Source organism: Eurypyga helias, unplaced genomic scaffold (genome assembly GCF_000690775.1).
Source record: "Eurypyga helias isolate BGI_N326 unplaced genomic scaffold, ASM69077v1 scaffold17242, whole genome shotgun sequence".
NCBI classification, from domain to species: Eukaryota; Metazoa; Chordata; class Aves; order Eurypygiformes; family Eurypygidae; genus Eurypyga; species Eurypyga helias.
The window spans coordinates 9,729-31,933 of NW_010235497.1; the positions used below are offsets into that span (position 1 = coordinate 9,729).

The window sequence follows — 22,205 nt, forward strand, 5'->3', positions numbered from 1 at the left end:
CAAGGGAGCTGCCTTCTGCAGAGCAGAAGAAAAATATTTCAGAAAAGGGGAAAAAATGAGTATCCTGTTGTCTCACTGGTGTCTGCCTCGTGTTCAGAGCGTAGTGAACGTTTGACTGCACCAAACGATGCCCCTGTGAGCCGATGACAGCCCTCCGGTATCGTGCCTGTAGGAGGTTGCAGGGAGCGTGCCTGGCTTGCGGAGATGGGCCGGCTGGCGGTGTGTACGGCGGGTGACGCTTTCAGAAACGCTGGAGCAACTCGGATACCTTGCTGCTGCTTTGGCAACAACGACAAGAAGGCTTAGGGGCAGAAGTGTTGAAGACCGGGGTTGCCATGAACAGTACTTTGGTACCCAAGTGAGGATTTTTTTGGAGATCTTGTTGCCTGATAGATCACATGTGAGGCTTTTCAGCCAAGAGCGGTAATGGATTCATGCTCGGATTTTCGTTGCTGTTTTCAAGTGTGACTTGTACAGCTTTGTCACGGGGAAGATGCTTGTGACCAGTGCTAATGCTTAGGAGTTCTTCAGGACTGCCTCCTACAACAGTTCGTTGAGGCCCTGCCTTGAGTTCCCTGACTGACTTCCCAATTTCCATCCCGCTGTTTTACAGTTTCCCCTCTAGCAAGCCTGAGAGATGGATTTGTGTAGACCAGCTCCAGCCCAGACATTCTCTGCAGCATACCTTGAGCCAGGTGTGTGGCTGGTGCTTTTTCTGGGAATGTACATCCTACTGTGCTGCAGCAGAGCCAGCTTAGCATGCATTTAGCAGCGTGGTGACCTGGGCTGGCTTTGTTCTAACCGGGAAGATTATCAGCTCTGCTTCAGGGAAGTTACTCATACCTGCTTAGGGACAGCGCTTAAGCTCTTCGCTGTTGTGTCCACTTCAAAAATTTCCACTGCAGGTCAGGTGGGGGGGGGTTTATTTCTTGGTTTTCTTATTCTGGGGACAGGTTAGTGTTGGTATTGTTCCAGTATTTGATGCACAAAGCGCAGACTCAGAAACTGAACAGAATCACGTTTTATGGAAGGGAAAATGCTCATGGGAGGAGCAGCCAGAGTTCATGATTCATTTCTAGAGCATGCATACACGCCGTGTGTCAGGGAGGGAGGGAGGGGAGCTCCTTCCTTTATCCTTTATGCTGCTTCCATCCTCAAAAGAAACATTTGTAGCTGTAAGGCTTATAGGTATGGGATCTGAAAAACTGATTTCTGCCAACACAAAGAGACCCAGACTTGAGCTGCCTTGAAGGTTCTGTCAGATCATGTCGGATTGTAAAGGTGTTTCCATCCTGAATAGAGTTTTTAACTGTCTTTTGCTATCAAGAATAGTCTGCAGAGGCTGCTCCTTGCTTTGACTGCTGTCAGATGTTCTAATCTTAAAAAAAAAAAAAATACTAGAGTGCAGTCTATAGAGTAGCTTCTACCTTCAGAGCTTGTAGGGAGTTACAAAGGAGACTGTAATGAAGTAATCCTCCATTTCCCATGTGGAAACTAGGGCAGAATGGAGAGAAGAACTGGTTTGGTGGCTCGTGTACTTTCCTGGTAGCTGAGGAAACCCATGTCCAGCTTTCCCGTGGGCTTCTGGGGTGTCGCATCGGTGAGGCTGGCAGGGCTGATTCTGTGCCCAACTTTCTCTCTAGCAAACAGAGCCTGGCTTCTCCCAGGGGTGGTGCAGAGGTTACTCAGAGATGTTTGGGAGAGTAGGCTTGACAAAAATCATCATTTTAGCATCTTTGCACCTCTAGTCCAAATCCGTGAAGTGTTGGAAGAATGAATAGAGATTACATGCACTGGAGCGATAGGAAGATGGTAGATAACAGAAGCAGGGAGATGCGAGGGCAGTCAGCGAGTCAGTGGCTGAGCTGTGAATAAAAATCTGTCCTCCTTGATCTAATCTGCAGACATGACACCTGTCTCCTGCCTGCTCAGACTCTTTCCTGCTCTCCTGATCAAACCCTGACTGGTCCTGTGGCCTAGGAGACCATTGTCACCTTTGTGAGCTGAGTGTTCTCTGTTCTTTTTTTGAACTTAGGTTTGTGTGAAGTCTCCCATTCCTTCTGCTGGAATCTCTTCCTCTGAAGCGGTCACCAGCGTGTGGAGCCTGCCCCACACCCATCACCTGCCAAACCACGGCCTTTACCTGTGTCTTCCGGTGTTTCCCGTGCGACCCGTCCTGCGGGAGTGCCTCCTGGGCCACCCCAGAGTTCACGCAGCGCTCAGTGGCTCCAATGGTGAAGATGACAAGGTCCAAGACTTTCCAGGCGTATCTGCCTTCGTGCCACAGGACCTACAGCTGCATTCACTGCAGAGCTCATCTTGCCAACCACGATGAGCTCATTTCCAAGGTACGTGCATGACCTCACCCCCAGGTGCTGGGCAGACGCCTCCTCCCCGGGGAGCGGAAGGGTGCGTTCACTCGCATTGCAGGTCAGTTGCTGTTGGAAGTGCCTGGCCTGAACCAGTACTGCAGTTGTTGCTTGGAAAATGGGCTCTTGGCCTACAGGATCTACTTAAGAGCTGCTACTTTTGTTTTAAGTGAGTTTGAAAATAGCTGTAGGGACAGGTTTCCAAATTTGGGCCTCTGGAGTGCTTATTGGTGGTGTCTCTTCCCATGGTCCTGCCTCCTCCCGCTCATTTCCAGCTGTAAAACTGCACTAACTGATGGCCAGGACTGCGTGAATTACCTGCCTGATATTTCTTGTTCATGTATATGCTTGTCAGCATAGCCAAAGGGTTGTTGCATGATTTTGATTTGGAAGCAGAGCGTCTGGTGATGTTCTTGCTGAACTCTGAGCTGTACCAAGCAACTACACTAAAGCCCCTCTTTAAGAGGAGGTTCTCTGTTGCTTCTACCAAAATGAAGACTGAGTTGTTGCTCAAACCCTTGTATTTTTGCCAATCTACTGACCAGACACTTTGCAGTGAAAAAGCAAGGGATGGATGGTGGGATATGTTCTGAGCTGGAGAGTGTGGAAGGATTCTGTCCTGTCTTCTGATCAGAAGGGGAAGGGTCTTGAGGATAAGATAAATTAAAAGCTTTTGAAGCTAATAAGCCAGGGGCCTTTGATGCAGAGGGAGTGGGCCAGTTAAATGATCTTTCTGAAGTGGGAAAACTAACCTTCCTCAGAGTGTCTGTTGGAGCCTGCAGTGCCTGGCTGTGGTCAGACATTAAATTTCCAGGTTTGGGCTGCCTCAGTAATCAACGTTTTCATAAAGTTTATTCAGCTTATAAAATTTGTGTTCAGAAAAAACAGACGTACCATAAGATTTATTGGCTGACAGGAAACTGCACTATGAGCTCCATGTCTGCACAGCTTAAACCAGTTCAGCTTCTTGGAGCAGCGTAGAGAGAGAGGCCAGGATCACAAGGGACAGAGGTGCTCTGCCCGTTAGAAGGTGTGTGGTGCATCCCCTCTTCCTGTTTTGACAGAAAAGATGAGAACGTGTCACCTTGTGCCAAGGGCATCTGGCCTTAGAGGGTTGACATCTGAGCAGCTGTGGAGGTCCTTTTGGATTCTCAGTGTTGGGCGCTCAGACCCGTTGTCTTCCGTTGAAGTCTGTTTCCTTCCCTTTTCTCCCAGCTGTTGCTTGGGCCAGGTTGATGTATGCCTCTGTGATGTCTGTCTCTCTCCCAAACAATTAAATTGGAGTGTTCTGGTATGAATAATGCTGATTGCAGACTGCTGCAATTTTGGGGTTTGCAGTTTCTGAATACACAGGCTTTCCTATTAGGCTGTCGACTCTGAGTCGTTCTGGGCCTCACGGGTTGTCCTCTTGGTCTGGTACCATTGCAGTGGTTCTTAGGAGAGCTGTCCTTGAGGACCACAGAGCCTTGAGCTTTTAAAGAGGAGAAGGTTGTACATTTCCTCAACAGAAAGAAGTTTTGAAATGTATATGTCAGCAGCAGTTCGTGCCCAGGTCTGGAATACATTCAGTCTCCTGGATCAGCTATGTGCCTCTAGGCTCCTGTACTCAGTTGAGCTATCTGTAAAATGGGATAGTCGCTCTCCTGCCTTTTCACTGGGAGAGTTGTTACCAGCTGGATTTTGTGTTGGGACACAGAGGATGCTCTGCTGGATAAAGAAGGAGCCGTGTTTTATTTACTGTTCTTACGGTAGATCAGAGCTTGTGCTCTGTGCTTTTTTGACATAGCTGGTCCCCAGCCAGTGAGAACACAAGGCTATGTGTGCTCAGCACATTCACCTTTAATGCTTCCTACCCTTCCTTGTTCCATGTCCATGCTCTTCCTGGTCCACTGTGCAATGCAGCCAGCCTTGCAGGTAGGTAGCAGGGCAAGGCCAGTGCTGCAGACTGCTTGGAATTTAAGCTTCTAGCTGTCGAGGCATGCAGAAACTGCTGACTGCTAAAATACGGACGTGAGAGGGAAGGTATGAAAGCACAGCATGAGGCTATGTGTATTGGATCATGGAAATATTAACTACAGCGTGCCACAGGGCTCGTGCCTGGTTTTTACTGAAGTCCATTGTAGACCGTGGTGTAAATGCTATTAGTGTTGGGACTGCATTGCTGGTGGAGCGCTAGCGTGTCATGCAACTTGAATGCAAAGGGTTTGGGGTTTTAGGTTTTATTTCTCAGTTTTAGCTTAATAAGATACATTCTGTGTGTAATTGAAAACCTTCTAAAAGTAATTGTGCAGTCATAATTTGCACAACTGGCTATTAAACCAAGGAGAAAAGGGCAGTCCCAGCCTCAAGGGGTTTCCAGTATGTGTAGAAACTTTCCCAGACAAACTGAAATAGTCATCTTTTTATCTGTTTGAGTTAGGTTTTAAATATCTCCCTGAGGCCTTCTGCAGTTCTTTCATCACAGCCTTATATTAGCATCTGAGAACCAGGCAGTGCAATTGCCATGCTTGTTTTCCATATGAAAATGTGGCAAACGGAAGGAAGAAACTCATGCCATGAAGATTGAAAGGGAGTGGGAGATTTTTGTCAAACTGGAGTGTTTCTCAGTCTGCTGTGTATCCTATCTTGAACCCGACTATGTCACTTTAATCAAAACAGCCCAAATGACACCATCTTTGGAAACATTCCCCAGAAAACAGGCATTTATGTAACAGCAGGGTGTTGGTGATTTGGCTTGATGAAATGAATTCCTGTATTCCTTTTGCCCCAAGTTGCACAGAGATCACATGAGAGCCGTGCTGCTCCGCATGCTATGGGCTTTCAGCTCTCTTGGATACGTACAAATGGTAGCGTTGGCTGATGCCATTGGCTGAAACGCTAGCTGGAGCTGAATCCCAGTATTGTTCTGTGTCAGTCCATACTTGGTTTCCTCTTCATCTCCCAGCTTCCCCTCTAAGACCTTCAGCACCAGTGTTAAGTTACTCTGACTTCAAAGTAGTTTGCTACGCCCAGTTATCTGAAGCTCTTTGACGAATATGTCTTGGCAGGACAGTTTTTGCTTTCTTTTCTTCTTAAGAAAAACCTTGTGCATTAAAATGGCTGGAAGGTTTCTCAATAAGCCATTGCTATTTAAAGAAAATAATCGATGCTGAGGCTTTTAAAAAAATCTGAAGCTGTTACATGAAGCCGGTTACCAAAACGTTGCCTGCTTACTTGGCCTTTTATCTTCTGCAGCTGGAGGGAGAAAGTGGTTTAGTATGTCTGATTTGTAATAAGATCTAAATTGTGGGCTGGATCGTCTGGCCAAGAAAGGTCTTACTGACTTCGGAAATATAAGGTGATCAGCTAGATTGGGTAGAGTGAGTAAGTAGTTTTCCTTTGAATGTTCCTCTGGTGGCTGGGTTAGCATGAGTGGAGGTTCTTGTTCCCACATAGCAATGCATCGTTTAAAAATCTGTGCCAAATTTAGTACATAGTCTTGTTTCATTGCTTTTTCCAATGCCTAAATGGACTGGGACTTTGGGAATTCAACCTTGCCCCGCAACAGATTCCTGTGTGACCTTCATTAAGTCGCTTAATGTCTTTGTTCCTCCTTTCCCCACTTGCACAATTGAAATGTTTTGTCCAGTCTGGTTGGACGATAAAGCTTTGGAGCAGGTACTGTCTGCTCTTGTGAATTAGTACAGTGTGTCCTAATCCTCTTTGGCATTATTGGAAAAAAAAAAAAGCCCCAAAATTACCATGCCAGGCAACTGTAGTTAAAAGCGCATCTCAATGCCTTCCAATTGCCAAAAAATAAATGAAAGATATTTGTTGTTACATTTATCCTTCCCGAGGAAAGCATCCTGTGGTTTTTAGAATGTTTAAGAAAAACATGTATTTGATAATCGATGGTGACAAAACCACTCCAGGAAGGAGATAGAGGGGCTTTTCTTGAGAAATGAGCTTTCTGTGTCATTTTCTAGTGGGGCCTGGGAAAACAGCTAATGTAATGGGCATTTAGCAGCGTATGTTACATCCCTTCTCTTACTCAGGGTAGTGGATGGGATGCTGGTTTCTACCTGCTGTCTGCTAGTCTGACAGCCTTTCTGTCTGAATTCACATCTATCTGGTGTCCAGCAGAAAAGGATGGGGACAAGAGCAGAAAGATAGAAGCCAAACAGTGCTCTGGTAGTGTCCTCGCTACTGACTTCTTTTGCTGTGCGAACAGTAGTTCAGCAGAAACGGCCCCGATTATGGAAATATGTAGGGAATGTCTTGTGGGCGTCCTGCAGTTTCTTTTTTCATGAATTACTGTGATCCAGCTACTAAACATTATGCAGTGATGTATCCTCTGAAGTTAGCCTAAGGCTCGCTGAGGAAGTTTAATGTTTTCTTTTGATGTCCGCATGAGACCCTTGCTGAACATGGATGTGGATTCCTTCAACACAAAAGGCTGCAGCTCCTCCAGCATGGAGAATTTGGAAAAAACAGAACTTGTGTGTGCTGGACTTTCTCAGCTGGGGTTGGATTGTTAGCTGGGGAACGCTTCGACGCTCTCTTCTCTGTCGTTTTAGCAGGAGTTGCAAGGTTTATAAGCAAACCTCGCTGCCTGTCGTTGTGGCCTAGCTGCTTCCCTGGCTACAGGCTGCTGGAGCCTGAGCTTGGTACAACAGCCTCTCAGTGTTTATGGCATGCTGAAAGCATCAAGCTTCCCTCCCTGTTGGGGGATCCTAAAAGGATTTGGAACTGTCATGGTGGCTTTCAGATAAATTGTGGATGAATTCAGCTACTTCAAAGCATTCGATGCACCTTGTATGGGTGAAGTAAACAGCAATTGTTGGGGTGTGTGTTTTCTTTCCCTTCTGAGTATGTGGGGAAGGCAGCATGCAACGCTCTTGGTGCTTCACTTGTAAACACTGGCTGGTTCATATGTCAGTTCTCCTTGAAGACATGAAGTTATTTGCCGTGGGGAGGGAGCATGCACACAAGCTAAAACAATAATCCTGAAATTACAATGTAGCTGTTTCAAAACTTCAATGGAAAGAGACATTTGGTAGGTGTCCAAGACTAGTCAAGTGAAAATCCTGCATTTCCATCATAGGCAAAGGCTCTGTGTGGGGTGAAGCGAGTATTCCTTTGCCATGGGTCAAGTTCTTACCATTTTTCAAAGTAGATCTTGTTTCTTCCCAAATACAAATTTAAGTTCCCAGCTTCACTGTAATGAACTCTTAAAGCCAGGAGGAGCTATCACATCTGACCTCCAGAGCACGGGCCAGCAGATTTGTCATGATTGCAGCATGTCTCTCAGAAAAGCATTTAGTCTTGATTTGAAGACTTCAAGAAGGAAAAATCACTGTTCCCCTTTGGTCTTTTTTTTTTTTTTTTTCCAGTGGTTAATCATCCTTAGTATTAAAAATTGGAAACTTTCATTTCAGATTTGTCTGGTTTGTGCCTGCCATCATTGGCCAATATTTTCTTTCCTCTGCTAATGAAGTAGATCGTAGTCCCTACTGTTTCTCCTTATAAAAGGTTCTGGTATAGAGTTACCCAGGTCACTCCTGATCACTTTTTTGATAGACTAAACAGATTCAACTTTGTCATGGTGAAACATTATTTTTTCCAGTTATATATCGTCATTTTTGTGTTTCTTCTATTTCTCTAGCATTTCAACATCCTTTTAGGAATGGAAACAGGGCTGGTCTCATTGTTCCAGCCTCAGACTTGGCAGTATTTGGCTGTAACAGCTTTACAGTGTACACATTTCAGAATTGTATTAGTCTTACTGGCTCAGCACCGCACAGTAAGCTTCTGTTCATTTATTTGCCATTAGCTCTTTATGCACCAGGTTTATCGGTTTCACGCACATTTCTAGCAGCTGTCCAGGAGTTTTTGGATCCTGTTTTTCAGCTCTTGTTCCCTAATGAATTGTCACTTTTAGGTATTATTGAGAGCTTGCTCTTAATTGCAAGTATTGCTACTGTTGAAGCTGTAAGTGATGAACAGCAAGGCAGTTCTTTAAGAGTTTTTTAGCCTCTCATTTCACTGTCAAGTTGTGGTAAGGTATCTCGTGGTTCTTGGCATCCATGAAGTTTTAAAATTAAACGTGGGTTGAGGGTACTTCAGCTTTCAGTAGGACAATGTGTCATCAGAGTTGTTAAATGGGAGCCTTTTCCTTCTGTGTCCTGACCAGGCGATGGAGCGTTGATGGGGCAGAGATGAACTCTTGCAGTCAGACTCATCCCCAGGACAGCTTTACTGGACAGATTGGTGTTTGCTGTCCTTGCTGCTGCTGGCTGGTATTGCAGCAGGGAGGAGGGGAATGGCTCTCAAAGGCTGTCATTTGAGTACCTCTCATCAGCTCTGAAAAGCCTGTAGTTGAGAGAGAGTAAACAAACAAAAATGCCCTGTGCAGGAAAAAGTCAGGGTATGAAATCTGAGCTGTGTAATGAGTATTTGTAGTACAGCTACCTGAATTAGATCTTCTGTCCTCCAATTGCTTCCTCTGGGGCTTACCCTACAACTTACTGTGCTCCCTCATTTCCTGCTGTCTGTAATGGGATCTGACGACAGTCAGGATCAGGCCTCTTATTTCATCAGGATGTGGTTGTTTAATAGAAAAAGCCCAAGGTAATTTGTACCTCCTTGTATAATTGTGTTTATATGACAGTTAATTGCTATGTGATTTTAAAATATTTCATTCCCCTCCAAAAAAGAAGGGAAACGGTAATAATTCAATACAGTTTAGAATTCCCTGTCAGGGAGGAGGGACAGGGTAAAAATGGATTTTTCTAATCTATCACTTTCTTTATGGAAATAACTCCTTTCATCTGCTGCTTCCTCTGCCTTAGAATTGATGACCTGGGCATAAATATAATATTGTTCCCATTTATTATCTAGGGAACTGCCAGGGACGAAGGACAGTGAATCATTAGGGGTTTTGCTGCAACTGCTGCAAATCCTGAATAACTGGAGCATGGAGTTGATCAGGTCTGACCCTTCCTGGGTTTGTTGGGTGTTTCAGGTGTTGGCCCTTGCAGTTGGAAGAGGAGGAGATGCCAGCAGGCTGGATGGCTTGCTGATGGGGTGAACTGCCCTGGGAACTTCACATGCAAGTGTGGACTTTAAATCTGATTTACAGTTTTAAGAACAAGCTCAGGAAAAACACGAATACGAATTTCTCAACTCAGATCTCTGGTTTCATCTGTAATTCAGGCACGGGCACATGAGTGTGGGGGCCATGTGGGGAGGAGGCCTTTTCACCTATGACCTCTTGGGGAGAAGACCCTGATGTCATCAGGAGGAGTCTCTTGTGATATTTTCTATTGCACCTCATTTTATAGTAGCAGGAAATGCTAGTGGAGTTGTTTTATACTAGAGACAGATGTTCAGAATCGAGGCAACGGATGGAACAAAGATAACTTCTGATGAACATTCTCAGCAGTAAGGCATATATATGGTGGCTTCATCTCTCCGCAGTGGATCTTATCTGGGGACAGAGAAGAGCTGCTGCCCTGGACAGATCTGCTTTTGCTGAAAAGCAAGTCTGCTCTCACTGTCAGCACTGGGGCTATTGTGAGCTTAGCAGCTGTATTAATGGAATAAAGTGTTCCACTGATACACGGACAGTCGCTATTATGCTGCTAATTAAATAACTTGTTGCATTAGCAGTTTCTATCTTCCATCCTAGTTCAGTCTTGTGTTTATCTCTAAAACCCACGCAGTAGCAATAATTAATGCGGAAAGAAAGGGCTTTACCATTCCCCTTGCCACTCCTTTTTAAAATGACTTAATGTTTGGATGCTTTGAGACAGCATCAACCCTCAGGAAGACAGCAGCACTCAGAAATGGGAGGAAAACTCCACAGCTGCTGCTGTAGCAATTGCAGATTCACCAGAATAAAATGGATTTTTTCACCCCTCTGTATACAGAAAGGCACCACTGGGCTCTGTTTTCACCTTCTGTAGTTTTTCATAGTAAATAACAAAGTGTTTCTCTCCATAGTGCCCTTCTGCATACCCAAACGTAAAGGCTTGCGTTCGGTGGCTCTCATTGATCACTTAAGTGCCAGTATGCCAAACATGGAAGATGGGGATTTTTGCTTTCTTCTCCCATCCCGTGTCATCTAGACCAGACAGTGAATGTAGAGCTCACCATTTAGTTTCAGGCATTGCATGTGGGAGATGGCCTGCCCTCCTTCAGTGCTCCTGGGAGGAACTCAGTGCACTGCATATTATGAGTAAACATCGCTTCTGCCAGCCGCCACACTTTGGTAGTTTTCTTTGTTTCAGTGTTGGGTAAATGTTGGTCTTGTGTGGCAAGTGGTCTCGTACTTCTTGCTCAGTGGGAATGAACCTGTGGTCTTTGGGTACATGAATTTGTGCCTTCCTCTCTTTAATCCAATGTTGCTTCTGTGGGCTGTCTTGGCTTATCATTTGGAGTGCTCTGTGTGGGAAAGGAAGCAGCTCCCTAACACATGCCTGCCCTTTCTCCCCACTCCCTTGTCCCATGGGGTTAAAAATGCTCCTTAGGCAATGGACTTGGTCTTATTTTGGCCTGATGGAGCAGTCTGGTATCAGTACACGTGGAGATTATTAGAAAAGCCTAACTCTCTGCCCGGAAGAGGTTGGTTTCCCATGAGATAAAGAGCATTTTACCTGCACCGTACATCTGTATTACACAGCGCTTTTCCCTGGCAGCAAGGAGCTGCAGAAGAGCTGGAGGAGGTGCGTGTACCCCACAATACGGTGACTGGACCTGGTCAAAGAACTTGATGTTAAAGTCCCTTCTGCTCTGCAAGGCCTCTGGCAGATCTCAAATTCTTGAAGTGGGGGCACATGGCAGCCATCCACCCGTGCTGAAGCTGTGCCTCAGGTCCACACAGTGCTGCGGTAACGCAGGAGTGGATTTTCCTTTGGCCACGGAAAGCTGGACAGGAGAGGAAGGAGTGGTTGCTCCCTGGTGCAGTCAGTGACTGTGCTCCCAGCTCTGGGGGGGCTGCTTGATCCCTGCTGGTTGGGCTGCAGAGAAGAGGGGGCTCAGTCTCCTGCATTTGCTTTTAAAAGCAGTTACTCCGATACTGCATCTGCTTTGTTTCCTGCAGTATCACCATCCTTTTTCATCTTAAAGTCATGTTTTGAAGCACAACAGCAGCAGCAACCGGAGACCATCAAAATTACAAGAGAAGCCTCAAAATACTCAAAATACTGTCGAGTAGGGGGAAAATAATAAATTTGGTGGTGATTTTTTTGGGGTGTTTTGGCCTTCAGGGGTCTGTGCCATTAGCATCCACATCTTGAAATTTCACTTTGAAGTCTGTGGGCTAGAAACACATTTAAAAATAAATCGGAGCGGAGTCCAGGAGCCCAGGGCTTTAATAAGGAGATGGAATAGCAGCACTCATGATAACATGATGATGCTTAACAGCGTTGCATTTGAAAGTCTGGAGGGCAGCCTGCCAGGCGTGTTGGAGGAAGAAGGGGACAGAGCAGTTTGCAGCTGAATTGTGACATGCTTTGTAGAACTTTGCTCCGGCTTTATCTTAGCAGAGTGGTGGCTTAAATAGTGTTAGAAATCTGTGCACTTGAGGAAAAACAAAACCCTCAACTTTGGGCAATTTGTATTTCCCCAGATACTTTTCTTCACTCATTGCAAAGCCTCCAAAGAGACCTCTTCTCTGCAACTGCAATATAAAAGTTCCCTTTGACAGAAATCTCTTGCTCTCCCTTCTGCTGATAATGGACAGTCATACTGACACATGAATTAATAACTGGGAATTTGCTCCTGGATCCTGACCCATTTAAATCAGTTTGTACAGCCTTTCTGCCTGGGAGCAACACAGGCCCGTCGGAGCGTTGGTGTCACCTTCGTGTTGTGCTGGTGTGTGTTTGAGAGCCGCTCTGGTGAACAGGACAGCAGCATTTCATGGCTTGCTTCTGATGGGATTACGCATCTATACGGTCCCGCTTGTTTTCTGTCCTCTGACCAGCATTGATGTTGCGGGGGTAACGCTGTAGAGTGTGCTGAATGTCCTCTTGTGGTCCGTGATCCTTTTTCCTTAGTGTTTTTGAGTGTCTTGTGAACTACTGTAGTTTCAACTCCTAGAAACATGAAAAGATGAGAGAATCTCACTTAGGGGGAAAAAAAAAAAAACAAAACACAAACAGCAAAACACGCAAACACACAGAGCTCTTATAAGTGCAAATTTAAAAAAAAATTAAAAATTCAACTGGTACTTAAATTTGCCTGAATTTTGAGCCAAGCTGAGTGTTTTAAGGATCAGGAGGAGGGAGGCTGGCATGTGGCACTTGGGTTTTGGAGCACAGCAGAGACTGTGATGTGAAAGCTGTGAGTGCTAAGGGCTCTCGTAGGTTCGAGTAGGTCTGATGATGTCTTTGGCTGGCAGTGGCAGCGAACTTATTTCAGTGCTGCGGTTTCTGGTCATGGCACGGGGGGCAGAGGGCATAGACCGAGCTGCATGTGTTGTTTCTGCAACATGAAACAGTTCCAAGGGATGAGATTTTCCTCCTGCACACAAAGCAGGAATTGATGCTTTTCCCAGGAGAGAGGGATACAGCAGGAGCGTGCAATTCCTCAGTCACTGACAATTTGCTCTGTTAAATTCACCTTTTCCCTGACAGCATCACAGGGCTTTTTCCAAGCAGCAGAGGATTTATTTCACGGGAGGCAGAGGCGATGCCACCGGGGTAGCCTGCTGGCATGTTTGCGGGCGTGTGTGCTCAGACCTTTTGCACTGCTGTCTCTCCCCACCTATCCTGTGCTGTGAAAGTGCTGAGTTGGTTCCTGTTAGCACAAAAGCCTCTTAGCAGAAACGCTGCTCACCCCTGCTTGTGTTGGGTGTGGAGGGATCGAAGGGAGTGGATGAGCACCTGCTGCTGCCAGGAAGCAGAATAAAAAAATGGTAAAAACCTCTCCCATCAGCATACAGAAAAAAAATGTAATAACATCTTTTATCTTTCCAGGCTGTGTACCTTTCTTCTGACAGACTGTGTAACCTGAGACACAAACACGGTGTAAAACTGCTCTGCGGTAGCTGTTTCTAAGCTGGAACACAGCAGACTCATAGTCACTCACTGTGTAATCGCACAGCAATGTAAACTGCTGGGCAGTAAGGCTGTGCTGAATTAATTGAATTACTTCAGAGATGAGTTTGGTCCACTAATTCCATATCAACTTTGGGCTTTAAATAGCATTAAGGACCCACGTCAAAACTTAAGAATGCAGTTTGAACAGGGCAAGGTCACATCTGTGCACGAGGTGGGATAATGTAACTAGTTCCCTTGACAGGGGTCTGTATCGTGCAGAATTGGATCTTGGTTCAATCTGTACCTTCTGTGAGGAAGAACAAGGTGGAATTAATGAACCCCAAGGAGATCTCTGTAGCCTGTGTGGACACAGGGACCAATTAATTGAACTTCTGCTCCCTTGGGAAGTACTTGAGTATGATGCAAGTAGATGGTTGAAATGGCTCGTGCTGACTGGGGCAGACCCCAGAATCTACAGTATTTTTGTAGTTGTATTTTGACAACCAACTTCCCACTGTGCGGTGACTCACAAGTAACCTCCTTGTAGAGTCATCCTACACCTGGTGCTGTTACCAGGGGTAGTGGTTCTTCTAAACACATTGCAGGACTTATCTTCTTAATCAAATCATCATTCCCATAATTAATAGTGCTTGAAAAGTGCCATTAAGGCAGAGCTTTCCGTGTGATACTGATTGCTAGGTGGGATAGCAGCTGATAGGAATTGGGATTAAGTGCTCGAGGGAGTGGGATGTGAGGAGAGCCTGTGTTTTGGAGCATATCTTTATACGCCAACTCGTGCGCTCCGGTTGGATTCAGGCTTTGGTCATACCTAAAGATCTCTCCCTGTTCAAATGTATTTTATGAGAACATCTCATTCTTAGGTTTTTAAAGGCTAAATCAGCAGCCAGAATGGTCAGACCCCGCAGGCAGTGCTGTGCAAATGGCCAGTAACTCAAAACCAAAAGTTGTACGTGTAGGTGGGAAGTGTGCGACCTGTGTGTAGGTCGTTGGGAGTTTTTCTTCCACAGATTTTGGTGCCTTTTAAACCCAGGAGTTCATGATACTCTTTCTCTTACGGAATTGCTCTGTCCCAGTGGGGATATTGCAAGCACAGAAAATGTGTCCGTGGCTGAGGAGTCCAGATGGCTGTGGTCATCTGGCTTCTCCTGACCCTACCACCGTTTCACATTGCCTAGGACGTCCCGACTGCTGTTGATCGCGGCAGTGGCTTTGGACCCTCTGTCCTCTGCATCCTTGTAGTGAGAATTATGTGCAGCTTTCAGGAGCGTAGGGCACACACTGTCTGTTTTCCTCTTGTACCTCGTTGGGACCCGTTGCCTTTTCATTTCTGTTTTATTGGTTTCCTAAAAGGCTGCCAGCTGGATATAGGTGAGTGGGGGTTTTCTCTGCTGCAGTCTGCAAAGAACAAGTATCAGTGTGTAGCTGTTCAGTCCTGGCAGCTGCTTCATATTTTTCCAGACAATTCCAGCCAGCTCTTTCTGTGTTTAGCCTATTGTCAAATGCCATCACAAAGACTTGGGGTATTAATCCTGTCATCTGTTCAGCCTGTGGAACTGCTGAGTGGGCTGCGCAGTGAATGAGAAGCTGTAGGTACTAGGGAAGAGGGGTATAGTGCGTGGGCGTGTTTGGAGCACATTCAGAATTCATGCCTTTCCCTGGCTCTACCGATTGAATGTAAAAATTTCCTTCTGCGTCCCCAGCAGCCCCCAGTAGTGGGGACGTGCAAGTGCAAAGGTCTGATGGCGGCGGGAAGGTAGGTGGAACGTGATACACGCCGGAGCGATGGAGGGGCAGAGCCCTTGTCTGCACATGTGGGTGATTCTCTGTGTGCTGTTGCTCCACCAAAGGAGGCTGTGAACCATAGAATCACAGAATGGTTTGGGTTGGAAGGGACCTTAAAGATCATCTAGTTCCAACCCCCCGGCTAGGGTCAGGGACACCTTCCACTAGACCAGGTTGCTTCAAGCCTCATCCAGCCTGGCCTTGAAGACATCCAGGGATGGGGCATCCACAGCTTCTCTGGGCAACCTGTTCCAGTGCCTCACCACCTTCTCTGTGAAGAATTTCTTCCTGACATCTAATCTAAACCTCCCTGATTTCAATTTGTACCCGTTACCCCTTGTCCTGTCACTACAGGCTCTTGTAAAAAGTCCTCTCCCAGCACCCTTGTAGCCCCCTTCAGATACTGGAAAGCTGCAATGAGGTCTCCTCGGAGCCTCCTCTTCTCCAGGCTGAACAAGCCCAGTTCTCGCAGCCTGTCGTCATAGCAGAGGTGCTCCAGCCCTCGGAGCATCTTCGTGGCCTCCTCTGGACTCGCTCCAAGTGGTCAATATCCTTCTGATATTGAGGGCTCCACAGTTGGACGCAGCACTCCAGGAATTGGGATTCCACTCAAATTGGAATTTTGATTTAGATTGATTCTAGCTCAAAGCAAACACGTTGGTAGATTCACCATTTCAGGTTGAAGCCAGAATATAACACACGGACTAAACCAAAATGACAGCTCGGAAGGTTATGGGTTTTGAATATATATTCAGCTTTGAGTCTTGCAGGCGGAGTCCATCTCTAGCGAGCAGAACGTCTCTGCCACAAAGGAGCTGGCACTTCTTAGATGCTGGCTGCGTGTTGCGCTTCCTTCTGCGGCAGATCTGGTTTAGCAGCGTCTGTGAAGCCCAAACTGCCTATCTGCAGACTGTCTCTCACTAGAGCTGCAGTTCTGCACTGTGGTTCTTTGCCAGCAAATTTAGTTTGAGAACTTCCTACTCTGAACGACTGGTGTCTGCCCCCATACTGTGGTTATTAAGTCAGCTGTGTGATTGCCCTTTAAACTGGAGCCATGATGTGGTACAGAGAGAAAAAACTATTTCCTTCAAACCCACCCACCCCCCACCAAGTATTTGTTTTTAAAGATAATGATTTCACAGATCTGATTTGGAATCGGTACTGCTGAGGGGGCCATAATGTGTCTGTAAATTGGGTAATAGAAGTTCTTAAACCAGAGCAGCTGCCAAAGGCATCTTAACGCAGAGCTTCTGCCTTAAGGAGAGAGGCGGCTTGGCAGGCGAGGGTCTGCAGCCCAATAGCTGACTCCAGGCTTGTGGTTCCCACCTGGGTACTCAAATCAGTGCCCCGTAGGCCCCGCAGCTTTCAGATGCCTGCATGCTGAGCAGCACCCAGGAGCGGGGAAGGCTTCTGAATGTGAGTAGTCAGGAGGAGGAAGCTGGGGGGTATTGCACATCTCAAAAGTGTGTGTTGTTTTTAGAGGGCTCAGGCAGGCTGGGGAGGGAGACCTTTGTTGCTGGCATATACAGACGTGTTTCCAGCCAGACATTGAGTGTTAGTGTAGAGAAAAATATGTGCTTGGGCTTTCAGTGGGAAACAGCAACAACAAAAAAAACCCCTTCCATTTCTTTCAGCTAGAAAGTGATGCCAGGAGCTGTTGTTCTAAACCATAGAATAAGAAGTCTGGATTTATAAGCATGCGTGTGAGATACACCTTGGACTGCATGTCAGGAAAATCTACATAGAGAAAACGCATAGCACAGAAAGTAGGTCTTGCTGTTGACTGTCACTGTGCAGGGAAAACCGAGTATGTTGTGGAAATCTTTGTGTGTTTCTTAAAACAAAACAAAAAAACCCCCACCAAACGTGTTAACATCTGTTTGTGTATAAATAGATCTGTTTCTTCTGATTTCATAGTGCCCATTACAGCATGATCCAATTTTTCTGGAGTGCCAGAAGAGAAGGAATATCTCCAGAAAATAGTGAGGTTACAAGACCCAGATAAAACCTGCTTGTGTTCCCTTTATAAAGATACGGTCAGCTTAGTCTTGCAGAGAGCAAATGCACTGGTGAACTTGAGGTGGTTGCCAGACCTTTCTCACTTCTTTATATGTGTGATTTGCCAAGTCCTTAGCTAGCTGGAGGGTGAATGTTAAGACAGGGAGCAGCACTAAAAGCTGAGCAGTGGTAGGTTGAAAAGTTCTGCTTGAGCAGGACATAATTAATGTGATTGGTTTTTTTTGGTTTTTGGTGGTTTTGGTTTTGTTTTTTTTTCAGTGACTGCCTTTAGGTACCCTAAAGCGCTGGCTTGAGCTGGAAGGAAGGGCACCTCTGAAAGGATGCTTCTCTCCCCTGGGAGTGGGCTGGAATAGTGTCCAGTGAGCCCCAAACACAAAGCTGATGGGTTTGGTTTTGTTGTTTATTAAAGACAGGCCTTTGTACAGCAGTAATGGAAAATCCTATTTCTGTACCAATAAAAACTTTGCTCCCATTGTTGTTGTTATTGGCAAACTTAGTCACTGTGGTGTTTATGGAAAAGCATTTACTGGGAAGGACTGGATTGTTAGCAAGCTTCATCTGCTTTCATTTTGCTTTGATGGCACACATGTTGCTGTGGGACCTTGTTTCATCCCTGTACCCCATCCACAGTCTGTCCTCCCAGGCTGGTTCCCCCTTCAGCAGCATGGACAGGCAGCGCCTTGCTGTTTGCTGGAGCAAGGTAGAGCATTGCCTGGGTCTGTCCTGGGCTCTTCTTTCTGGCCTGGGGGCATAAGCTTTGTGTCAATTCCTCTTCTACCACACAGGATGCTGAAACAATGCAGCATGTTTTGTAGCAGTCGGGCTAGACCTAGTTGGCATGTGGGGTATCGGCCAGATGACAGTAAGAAAGAACTTGAGTGCTGCAGAAGGATTAAAAGAAGCTTCTCTATTAAATGCAATTACACAAACATGCTGGAGTCATGTGTCCTATTTAATTCTTGCCCAAGAAAAGAGGCATTCCTCAGGGCACTGCTTTTGTCTGAGTGATAGAGATACCCAAGTGCCTCAGACGTCCTCTCTGAATCCAGAGTGGCTCTTCTGTGCCTTGGGTGGCAACTATAACTGTGCTTCAGATTCCTCTGAAGAAGAGCTGTTCCTCCAGGACCCAGTCAGTTCTTTTGCCAAGCAGCGACTTAGAGCTGGCAGAGCCCTCGCTGCCATCTAGGCCTCGCAGGCAGCTTTCGTGGCTGGACACGGCTCCCTGCCTGCATGCCCCACGGCGTTGTGTTTGCCCACAGAGGTGCCTCTGCTCCGTGCTGAGGAGCCTTCTGCAATTGGGGATCTTCCAGGGGGCCTTAGCCACTTCTGGAGACCGAGAAGGGCACCAGGCTAAACACCGTGACGGGCTGTGCTTGCTCTCCTGTCAGGGCTGTTCTAAATCACACCTTTAATGTGTTTTCTTCTCTCCTGCTGGTGAGTGAACGTTCTTGTCTCTACCTTTCACATGAACGGGACCCGTGGTGGAGACAACAGCTTACAGGCTGTTACAGAGCTGCTTGCAAGCAGCTCCCAAGAAATACTCGCTGGAGCTAATGGGTTGGAACCCCAGCTCTGGGAATTGGGACCATAAGCTGAAAGCATACAGCAGCCTTCCTGGTGCGGAGGCGGCGGTTGGTTGATGCAGATGTACGTGGATGTGAGAAATGGGCTCCAGATCTTTCTGCAGGCTTGCTGGTTCTCGGGCATGGCTTTGACTTTTTGCTTCTCGGTGAGGTAACGGCTGGGCAGGGGTGGGGATGTGTCCTTAGGGCTGGACTGACTGGGAGGGGACAGCCTGGGAAGGGCAGGGATCACCCCCAGAGGTGGTTTTATGTGACATAGGAGAGCAGGTTTGTGCTGCCCTGGGGTCGGGTTGCTCTTAACTAAATAGATAACCAGCGTTAGTGGGCCAGGGCGGTGAAACCGTGAACACTTCTCTCTCAAAACTCCATCTCCCCCATTTTAAGAGTATTTAGTCTGAAATTATTGCTCATCTGTAGAAACTGAGGTTTTAAGAAAACCATTAAATATTCCAAGGTAAGGGATTAAATGGTCCAGAAAAGCTGTTCTTTGACTTTCCCAGCTCCTCGCCCCTCTGTGTATACATTCCCTGAGGTATCTCACAAGGTAATTTGTGTGCAGAGGGCAACTGTGCTCTTGCTTATGGGCACCAAATGTTTAATTCAGTGTGTGCTTGTCAAAATACATTAAAAATGCAGGTAGCACTTGCTGTGTGCGAGCCAGCTCTTGTAAGCAAGGCACCATCATGGAGTGATGTTACAGACGTGACACAAACGGAGCCCGCTGAAGTGTCCTGGCTACCTGGAGTGTCCTGCCAGGCTGGCAGGGCCCCTCTCTCTTCGAAACGCTGCCCTTTCATGATGATGCTGTACGATCCTGAGGGAACACAGGGCAGAGAGATGTGCCACCATTATCTGGTGTGGTTTTATTGCTGTGTGGTTCTCTCTTGTCCAGGTTCATCTCTATCCAGTTGTATCTCATCCTGTGTTTAGATCCAGTCCTGAAGATCTCTCTGGAATCAGTGGGAATATGAAGGCTTGTAGGATTCCTCAGCAAGGTTAACATTTTTGTAAAATCACTGGAGTAGAGGTTGTATTTGTGTGCATTACACCTTGCACAAATAGGTCCCAATCTCTCGGTTTGGTTCAACATCCGTCTGCGCGGTCATCCAAAGGGGATTTCACGTGCCGTCAAGTGCAACAGGAAGCTTTTGTGAGCACCTTGTTTTTAGAAAAGACTTTGAAATCAATATTGGGCAGCAAGGCTGCATTAGGTAAGGTTGAGGCAGTAGTGTGGAATTCATAAACAGAACTGAAAGGGTGAAAACAGACATTGCTGGGATACAAGAGAGAAAGCTTAACTCCAGAAAGTACCTTGGACTTGTACGGCACTGGAAGTGCTGGTGATACCAGGTGAAGTTCCCAGTGGGCTGCCAGCACGCCTGGTGAAATGGGCAGGCATTAGAACTGGAGGCAGCTGCTCCCTTCGCGTCTGCAGGACTGGACCTCTGTTCATCAGTGCTCATCTCCTGACACTGAGCTTGTGCTCTTCCCGTCTTGAAGTCTGTAACGATGTACCTTTCTCAGGCCCTGGCTAACAGTTGCTATAACTCCCATTAATGCAGTCCTCAAGGGCAGGGCCTGGTTTAGCCTTACTTCTATCAACCAGCCAACTGAATTCTGTTTTCTTGCCTTTCAGTCCTTCCAAGGAAGCCAAGGACGAGCGTACCTCTTCAATTCAGTGTGAGTATAACTTCGTACGTGTCACCTCTGCATCTCTTAGGATAGATTTAAGAAATCCCTCGTGAAGAAGAAAACAAAAGGATAGTCTTCCTTTAGAAAACCTCTGCCTAGGACTTGGGAGCTTACTGAAAATGGTTGGAGAAAGAGGCAGGAAACAGCACTGATTCCTATTTGATTTTATGTTGAGGTTTCAGATAAGCAGCAAGGAAAAGGTGTTTTTTCATCATCAGATTGAGAGATTGGAGCTAACAGATGAGTCATTCCCTTCTCAGAGAATGTAGTTGGGCCAAAGAGTCAGAGTTTCGTAAGTGGAGAGAGTAAGTGATACCTAAATACGAAGTCACTTTTCAGAGCTAGCATAGAAATTAAGTATAATTTTCCCAATAACTGAGAATAGTTTTGGTGAGATCACTGCTGGGATGTCTTTCAGCAGAACTGCTGATTTCAGTTCCATTTGGGAAAGTAAAAGTACCATTTTTATCAATTTGAAAATGAAAATCTTTCTCAAATGCGTAATTAGTGCAATTTACTAGAATGTTATTAATCTTCCATTCAAAGCTTTAGAGAATTATTTGTTGAATAAAAATTTCATTTTACCTTTTCCTGCTGTTTTGGAGCTGCAAGAGATCTTTGTTTCAGACAGAGCTGTGGTACTCAGCTCCTGAACCTCTTGCTTATGTTTTCAAATACTGCAATAGGATTGCTGTCAGCTTCGTTGTAGCATCTTGCTGTGGAAAGACTCACTAATAGGGAGCATCTCTCCTTTTTCCCCAGAGTTAATGTGGGTTGTGGCCCTGCCGAGGAGCGGGTGTTATTAACAGGCTTACATGCGGTTGCAGATATTTACTGTGAAAACTGCAAAACCACACTGGGTTGGAAATATGTGAGTATCAGTATCATTTGTTTTTCCCATGCACATCTTTGCTCCAGCCCTTTCCAAAGGTGTGTGTGTATGGTAACGTGGTCTCGTGGAAAGACTACGAACTTGGGAACCAGAAATGCAGATCCTGGTCTGTAGCCACATCTTTTTTCCTTCCTGTATTTGCATTTTCTCTCAGTGTTTTATTGGTTGCATCCATTCAGAGCAGGAGCTCTTTGTGGCTAACACATTTGTTTGCTAAGAACATACACTGTGGGCCTGGTTTTGGTGGGTGTCCCTTAGTGATATTTAATGTAAATGAGGATAACGTCACTCAGTCTGGTGGTTCAGACTGTCTTTTTTCCCCAGATGATATCAGAATAATAGAATATTCCGTATATTGTTAATCCTGTGTCCTTCCCACTGGAAATGCTATTGAACATGAGTTTATCTGTTTGCTGTCTCTTGCCCTTCATAAATTCAATTACCTTCAAATAAAGGCTTATGCTACATCCTGATTTCTGCTTCAGGAGGCACATAGCGTACTTGTTTGTCAAAACATTTTGACCAGTGTCTAAAGAGAAGATAAATTGTTTCTGTGGCCTCTGGACAGAAATAGTCTTTAATAAATCAGTTGAAAGGCTATAAAAAGTAAAAGCATCAAAAATTGATGCAGTAGGAATCCATGCAGAAACACAGCATGGATCTCACGAGCGAAGAAGAACACCAAGTACATAAATTGAGTTGATTGTAAAGCAAAATACAAAATTTCATAAACATAGGGGTAAACCCAAGACTCTCCAGCAATAGAATTGATATTCTTCCATGTGCATTACGTGTACACAGACAGCACAGCTGAGCAGAGCTG

At 46.0% G+C, this 22,205-nt stretch overlaps 1 protein-coding gene across 1 annotated transcript in view; it reads left to right on the forward strand.

The window, feature by feature from the left end:
- The first annotated feature begins 2,035 nt into the window (after positions 1 to 2,035).
- The window catches only part of LOC104505992 (protein yippee-like 2), a 21,734-nt gene continuing 1,564 nt past the window's right edge, over positions 2,036 to 22,205 (forward strand). Inside the window, exons 1-3 of the mRNA XM_010146784.1 lie at positions 2,036 to 2,348; positions 20,435 to 20,478; positions 21,253 to 21,361. Coding sequence (XP_010145086.1) covers positions 2,232 to 2,348; positions 20,435 to 20,478; positions 21,253 to 21,361 — 270 coding nt within the window. The 5' untranslated portion in view covers positions 2,036 to 2,231. The remainder of the gene's footprint in view (positions 2,349 to 20,434; positions 20,479 to 21,252; positions 21,362 to 22,205) is intronic.